This window comes from Cyprinodon variegatus, unplaced genomic scaffold (genome assembly GCF_000732505.1).
Source record: "Cyprinodon variegatus isolate N-32 unplaced genomic scaffold, C_variegatus-1.0 Scaffold1007, whole genome shotgun sequence".
NCBI lineage: Eukaryota > Metazoa > Chordata > Actinopteri > Cyprinodontiformes > Cyprinodontidae > Cyprinodon > Cyprinodon variegatus.
In genome coordinates, this window is record NW_015151460.1 from 174,892 (window position 1) to 183,114 (window position 8,223).

Below are 8,223 nucleotides of genomic sequence, written 5' to 3' on the forward strand. Positions count from 1 at the left end.
GGGATGGATGGATGAATGGATGGATGGATGGATGAATGAAGGGATGGATGGATGAATGGATGGATGGATGGATGAATGAAGGGATGGATGGATGAATGGACGGATGGATGGATGGATGAATGAAGGGATGGATTGCTGGATGGATGGATGGATGGATGAATGAATGAAGGGATGGATGGATGGATGGATGGATGAATGGATGGATGGATGGATGGATGAATGAAGGGATGAATGGATGGATGGATGAATGAAGGGATGGATGGATGGATGGATGGATGGATGAATGAAGGGATGGATGGATGAATGGACGGATGGATGAATGAAGGGACGGACCGATGGATGAATAGACGGATGGATGGATGAATAGATGGATGAATGGATGGATGGATGAATGAAGGGGTGAATGGATGAATGGACGGACGGACAGATGGTAGTCGTGTTAAAAACATATTCCACTAGACAGACCAGTCAAATAAATCAGTCATTCAGTCTGCATTTTATTTTATTAGTCAGTCATAACAGCCCTCACAGTCTGGTGTTCAGCCTGTTTCTGGTCTAGACTTTGTCTCACTCACAATACAGGAAAAACTGTGAAAGTTGTCAGACTCAAAATAAATGACAGTAACATGTTATAGATAAACCTCGAGAAAGAACCCGCCATGTTATGGGAATAGTTTTTCTTGTCTCCTCTCCCTCACACACTTTGTGGCCTACAGTTGAAACAGACTCACTAAAAACATTTTTTTTAAGTAAATAGAAAATCAGTACTCATAAAACAATATGTGAAATTGGAAAATAATAGGAATCAAAATTTTCCAACCACAATGATTCAGGAAAGTTTTCATAAATTTCTAACAGTCTGATAAATTGTTTTATAAATAAAAGTATCATCAGCATATGGACTGACTTTAGTCCCAGATCTAAATCTGTTGGAAACATTCAAATGGAAGACGCCCAAACAGATACTTGAAGAACTCTGGAGTTTTCTTGTTAGCGGAGCTCTGACCGTTCTCCTCCCTCTGCAGACATGTACCAGAGGAACCCCAAACACAACACAAAGAGGAGAGTCGTCCGCCGTCCTCGCTTCGTCTCCAAGGCTGAGGTGGACAAACTGGTGGCTATTATGCGGAAATGTTCTGGATGAAGCGCTAACCTGCAGCTTCTAGACTTTGGTCGTCGGTAACCGTGGATCTGATGGACTTAAAAACGATTGGAATCCTTCTTTATAGTTTTTAACCAAAGGAAAAGACATTTCTTCTTTTATTGGCTAAAAATGATCTGCTTTCATGTCAGCCGCTTTCCTCTCCTCAGCATCATCTGCTGTCTTAGCTATCTTTGAGTCATTATTTGGTGTTTTGACCTCCTGGTCTGTAGAGCAGACTGAAGACCACAGGATAAGATGGTCTGCATCATTTTTAAGATCTCTGACTGACTGGGATCCAGTTCCAGAACCATCTGATGGGCTCCAGTTAAATCTCTGTGGTCTAAATTCCTGAACATGAAGGTCGTTACTGATGTCTGCGCGGCGTTTCTTTACCTGAAGCACTTTATTAATGAAACTGCACCTTATGCACGTCCTGTAGATGCTGCTGCTTTCTCAGTTTAAGCATAATGCTCTGTTTTTCATTAAAAAATATATATATTTTCTTGCCGTTTGCACATTCTGTGGTTTTTTTGTCCTGCTTCAGAGCTGGTTTCTGCTGATGCCAAAATGGATGCTCCGGTCATGTTTGCACATTTATTGGTAAAGCCATTCAGTTTCCTGACGCTTTCCGACTGTTTGGGGCAAAAAGAGCTCAATTCTGCACCATCCCCTGTGTTTCTAGGTAAAGGTTTGGTCCTCCAAACTCTCCTCCTCCTCATTACTCCTGCATCCAGCCTGATTCCACCACGAAGCAGCGCCCCCTGCTGTCTTTAAGCGGATCATTGCAGTTAAGGCAAATTCTACCAAATGGTGTCAGAACTACTAAACCGCCATTTCTGCTCCAGCTCCATCGGTTTGATGAAAGGTTCGGCCCCTGATGAAGGTTCTGTGGGCGTTTGGTTCCAAATCCACAAGGGTGGTTCTAGACAGGGGCCAGCAGGGGCCAAGGCTTCTGTATTACTGGCCCCTGTTATAGCCCCTGAAAATATACACTGCAAAAAGTAAATATAAGTGAATGCCTTTTTCTTAAAATTGGTGTATTTTCCCTCAGGGGGGATTTACCATTAGGCAGTACTGGTCAGTTGCCTAGGGCCCCAAGTTCCTGGGGGCCCCATATAACTCCTTTTACATGTAAGGTTAATACAGCTATTTCTTATTTGTGCACATTTATTATGTTTTTGATTAAAATCCTTTCGCCAAAATGCCATCAGAATGCTTATGATATTAAGTGTGTCTCACCCCCCCTCCCTTCAGTGTCCACCATATTGGATCAGTCCATTCGCTGCACATGTTCAGAAAGGTCCAAACAGACAGCAGCAAACCATTTGAAAACAAACCATGCAAATAGAAGTGTTGGCCCTAGGCAAAGACAGGCAGGGGGGCTTCTCAATTAAGAAGGCAACACATAAAACAGATACAGAAATTTTAATAGAATAGACATATTTGTTCTAGGTTGTGTCCCTCTCTTCTTGCCCCTTTTCTTCTTGTTTTCCTCTCTATGTTTTGTACTCAGCTGACTTTTCATGCTGTCCCAAAAGGAAGGAAAGATGTTATCTGTTGTTGCCAAAGTCTCCAGCAGCTGTAAAAAGTTTTTTTTTAAATAAAAGTGCTAGAGGGGTCTGAAGTGTTGCTAAATATAGCAACAAAAGCACACTTAATATTATAAGCGTTCTGATGGTTTTTTAGTAAAAGGATTTTGATCGATTTCAATTCAATTCAGTTTATTTCTATAGCGCCAATTCACAACACATGTCATCTCAAGGCACTTTACAGTTCAACCAGATCACCCTGTCACATTGATTCAAAGTTTTCCATCTAAGGAAAACCAGTTGATTGCATCGACTCATTGACTCAAATACAATCCCTCACACTAAGCATGCTTGTAGCGACAGTGGAGAGGAAAAACCCCATTTTAACAGGAAGAAACCTCCAGCAGAACCAGGCTCAGTGTGAGCGGCCATCTGCAGAGGCCGCCTGGGTTCAAGGAGACAGAAGCAGAGATAGAAATAGAAGCATAGATACAAAAGGCAACTGTAAAAGGCAGCCCCATCCAGGAAACACACAGCCAGGCAGACGAGCGCCGAGCCAGCTCCCATGCCGGAGGATGAAGAGAGCATAGCCAGTTAGTCACAGTCAAAGAAACAGGACTACACTGAAAAACAGGCTGATCTCCAACATCTATAAACAAAGGTGTTGATGGCAGCAGCAAAGCTGATATTTCTCTCCAGGATGGAGTCACAGCCAAACAGGAACAGACCAGATGAAGCTACTATGAGAAAAAGCAGAGAGAGCAGAACGTTCGATGTTATTAAAAACATAATTAATGTGCACAAATAAGGAATAGTTGTATTAACCATTCATGTAAATAGAGTTTTATGGGCCCCCAGGAATTTGGGGCCATAGGCAACTGCCTACTATTCCCTAATGGTGAATCCCCCCCATGTGGAGGTGTGATCAGAGGATGTAGCAGCTGCTGCTGCAGTGTCCATAAAGCTGCAGCAGGCGGCGCTGCTGCTGCATCAAACTGCAGGAAGGTTCAGTTTAGTTTTTAGTTTGATCAAAAAGTGAATTTTAACTGAATGAACCGCAGGTCCAGTGATCTCTGGGTCTTTCAGAAGGCAGAATCTAGATCATTTCCTGGGATCTGTTTGGTTCTCCAGCTCCGCTTTTACAAGCTGCTGCTTCTCTAAAAATACCCGAAGGTGTCATCTGGACGGGGAGCCCCGGGTCTGGCCCTAGGAGGGGCCCCACCTCCCGCTCCGCCGTGGACCAATCAGCTGGCGGGCCGGCTCTCTGGGGGGCTGCAGATGGATCTGGTGATGGTGGGGGTCATTCTTGGGAGTCCAGCAGAGTGACGCTGATCTCCTTAACCCTGCGGGTCCCCTGGAGCCCAGCCTCAGTCCTCCGGGCCACAGCCCCGCAGTCCGCGCTGCTTTTCCTCGGAGCAAGCCCAACTTTTCTGGGATCCTCCCCCTCGGACTGGACCCTCCGGCTCTGGCCCCTGTGATCCTGGCTCTGCCCCCCGCCGCTCCTATTCGGTTCCTCCGATATAAAAGGAGCGCAGCATGATGAAGAACAGCGGCTTCCTGGAGCCGCAGCAGCTCTTCTTCCTCAGCAACGCAGATCCAGAGGAGGAGGAGGAGGAGGAGGAGGAGGAGATGCCGGCCACAGAGAAGGACCTGGCGGAGGACGCGCCCTGGAAGAAGATCCAGCAGAACACCTTCACCAGGTGGTGCAACGAGCACCTGAAGGTGCTCAACAAGCGGATCGCGGACCTGCAGAAGGACCTGAGCGACGGGCTGAAGCTGATCGGGCTGCTGGAGGTGCTGAGCCAGAAGAAGATGTACCGGAAGTACCACCTGAGACCCAACTTCAGGCAGATGAAGCTGGAGAACGTGTCCGTGGCTCTGGAGTTCCTGGAGAGGGAGCACATCAAGCTGGTCTCCATCGGTAAGAGGCTGGGGGCCCCTGAGGCTCAGACAGGTGTAAGGGGCCCTGCCTGGTGCTTCCACAGCAGGACAGGCACGGAAATGAAGGTCCAGAAGCTCCTCACAGCTTTAGATGTTAGGAAGTTCTTCCTCTGGTCTTCACATCAATTAGAGGAACCTAACCTGCTCAGAGGCATGGGCGGTTCTACACAGGGGCCAACGGGGGCCAGTGCCCCTGTAGATCATGTCCTGCCCCCTGTACTGAAGCCATAATACTCAAAGAAATTCTACTGATGATCTGCGCTGGAACAGATATGGTTACTGATAGATCCTTTGGATTTATTTCATTCATCTTTACAATTTCTGATTTACTAATTATTTAGAAACCATTAGGTGATAGCTTCAGTGGTATTGAGATAGGATCCCATTAAAAAAAAATCTGTTAAATATGTAGAATTCCTACATTATGAATGTAATTTGACCTATAAGACATATAATTTTAAGGAAACCTAATTGAATAGGAATTTCACCTCACGCAGCTCTCTTAATATATTTGAATCAATTGCCCTGTTTTTTTTATTTCATGCTTTTCTGTGCCCCCATTTAAAAAAAAAAAAAACACTGGCCCCCCTCCTGGCTCCCTGGTACATTTGGTCTAGAACCGCCCCTGCTCAGAGGTGGCATCTACAGTAGGGGCGGATTTAGGAAATTTGGGGTCCTAGGCAAAGACAGGCAGGGGGCCCTCTGAAGTGAGAAGACAACACATGAAACAGACCCATTATACAGATAGAGAACTTTTAATAGAATAGACATCCATTGTAAGTTCTACGTTTTGTCCCTTTCTTCTTGTTTTCCTCTCTATGTTTTGTACTCTGCTTCTCTGTTCTCCATTTTTCATTTGGATGAAAAATAGCTGCATGAATCAAGATAGAGGAGAGCAGGAGGCGGGGTTACCAATCTACTCGCTCTGGAGAGCAGAGTTAGCTTCTTTTAGATGCTATCGCCAAAGTCTCCAGTAGCAGAAAAAAATTGCCAGAATTTTTAGTCACTTTTTTGCAATAAAAGCGCTAGAAGGGTCAAAAAAGTCGCTAAATACAGATGGCAACACTGATGCTCTTTGAACCGTTTGTTTTCAAATGGTTTGCTGCTGTCTGTTTGGACCTTTCTGAACATGTGCAGCAAAAGGACTGATCCAATATGGTGGACACTGAAGGGGGGTTTCAGATCCTCTGAGAAACTTAACAAAACTTCCAGAATCTTCTGTAATGTTTTAAAGCTGTAGGTTCTGGTTGGATTCCTCAGATGATGCGAAAACGTAGAGAAAGGAAGATGAATATCTAAAGGTTTTAGTTAGCCTTCACCAGATGTTTTTATCTCTGAGAAATGAGAAGAACTGCAGGATGTTCTCATGACTGCAGATGATCAGGGGGTGGAGAAGTTTAGGTTCTGATATAGAACATCTAGGATTCTTTTGACATTCAGCTGCAGGTTCAGGTCAGCAGGTGCTGTTCAGAGGTTGAAAATTTTTCCAGAAGGTAACGTGCTTTGTGGACTCCAGCAGGAGGAGTTCTTGGAGATGAGATGCTTCCAGGATGGACCTTCAGCTCCTGGTTTCATTCATTACCGGTTCAGTGGGGGCAGGCTGAGCTGCTGGGGGGTGGAGGTGATTGATGGAGGGACAGCTGAGCTCTGCCATTTCTTCACAGACAGCTGCTGAAAATAGACCCTATAGAGGAAAGCAGCAGGGCTGGCCCAAGCTGCTGGGGGGCCTGGGGACGGAAACCCCCTGTAGGGCCCCACAGACCCCCGCCCCCCTCAGAAAATATGATCTAAAAGATCTCCAGAATGAGAATATGAACATGGTGTTTTTAAAATGTTTATGAGGTAATTTGGAAATGTTTCTAGGATATTTTCTTTGATTGATTATTGATGCCTGGATAGTTTATGCTTAATTAAATTTTTCAGCCTTGTATTCTGATTGATCTTTGGTCTCCAGGTTTTCCATCACATTAGCGTCTGGAATTTATTTGTCGTTTCGTTTTCCATCTCAATCTTCATCTATTCACAAATTTTCAAAAAGCTTCTCGATGTTCGTTCCTCAGCATTTATAAACCTTCTAACCATCATATCTGGAATTTTTTCGTTTTTAGCTCATTGTTTTGGTTAGTTTTTGTTATTATTTGATCGTTTTGATATGTTTTTACGTCATTCTGTAGGGAGCTTTTCAGGATCAGTTTGTTGGTTTGTAGCTTTTATTATTTTTTGCATTATAATAGCTGTCGAAGGTTTTTCCATTTTCTTTATTTCTTTTTAATAGTTGACGTTATTTCTTAAACTTTAATTCTGGATCTTTAGGGTTTATTTTATTTCCAGGTTCTGCCATTTAAAGCCTGGTCTCTTAAAAAATTTTACGATTGTTTTAGTTCTTTTCAGTTTTTGTCTTTTTTTGGACTTTTGTATTTCCCGTGTCTTTAGTTTGTTGACGGTGTTGGACTCCTTCAGGATGGAGTTTTTATGCTTTAGGCCTCTGAACACAGAGCTTTGCTGTTTTGCGTTCTGCACCTTTAAAGCGGCTCCGTTCTGCAGAACTCTATCAGAGCTCTCAGTGTGAAGGTCCATTCTTGTATTTTCTAATTTTGTCTGTACGTGTTTGTCTGTCAGTGTAATGGTTGCCATGTGTTGCAGCAGTCAGCTCTTAGGAATGTCCATCTGAAGCCAGGACCCCCCCCAGCACACCCCCACCCAACACACACACCCCAAACACACACATCAGCACACATTCTCATTTTGCTATATGTAGTAAGGATCATGTGTTGATTTTTAGTCATTTTAACCCTTTCTATGGCCTGACCCTGACTATAACCCTAACCAACCACTATTGGAACAAACCCAACTCTAGCCTGGACCTAAACTCAGCTCATCTCTCATTCTTAAACCATAGATGGGTGATGAGGACCAGTAAAATGTCCTCACTGTGATGGTGAAATCATAAAATGGTGCTTACTCTCATACACTTCTTATTCTGAAGCTGGGATTCTCTGAAACTCAGAGACTCTCTTGGAATCACTGGGACTCTTTGGGACTCAGAGACTCTGGGACTCTTTGGGACTCAGAGACTCTGGGACTCTTTGGGACTCAGAGACTCTATTAGACTCTCTGTGATTCACTGGGAGTCAATGGGACTCTCTGGAATTCAGATACTCTCTGGCACTCTGAGACTCTCTTGGACTCTCTTGGAGTCTATTGGACTCCCTGAGACTCACTGGGACACCCTGGGAATCACTGGGACTCACTGGGACACTCTGGAAATCAATGGGACACTCTGGGAATCACTGGGACACTCAGGGAATCACTGAGACTCACCGGGACACTCTGGGACTCACTGGGACACTATGGGAATCACTGGGACACCCTGGGAATCACTGGGACTCACCGGGACACTCTGGGACTCACTGTGACACTCTGGGACTCACTGGGACTCCCTGGGACTCATTGGGACACTCTGGGACTCACTGGGACACTCTGAGACTCACTGAGACACTCTGGGAATCACTGGGAGACTCTGGATTTCACTGGGACTCATTGGGACACTCTGGGACTCACTGGGACACTCTGGGACTCACTGGGACACTCTGGGACTCACTGGGACAC

General features: G+C 44.9%; 2 protein-coding genes across 2 annotated transcripts in view; both read left to right on the forward strand.

Annotated features, from left to right (window-relative positions):
* The window catches only part of LOC107100767 (poly [ADP-ribose] polymerase 12-like), an 11,939-nt gene extending 9,807 nt beyond the window's left edge, over positions 1 to 2,132 (forward strand). The window contains exon 8 of the mRNA XM_015399399.1: positions 1,026 to 2,132. Coding sequence (XP_015254885.1) covers positions 1,026 to 1,144 — 119 coding nt within the window. The 3' untranslated portion in view covers positions 1,145 to 2,132. The remainder of the gene's footprint in view (positions 1 to 1,025) is intronic.
* Positions 2,133 to 4,209: 2,077 nt separating this feature from the next.
* The window catches only part of LOC107100771 (filamin-C-like), a 66,186-nt gene continuing 62,172 nt past the window's right edge, over positions 4,210 to 8,223 (forward strand). Inside the window, exon 1 of the mRNA XM_015399404.1 lies at positions 4,210 to 4,830. Coding sequence (XP_015254890.1) covers positions 4,210 to 4,830 — 621 coding nt within the window. The remainder of the gene's footprint in view (positions 4,831 to 8,223) is intronic.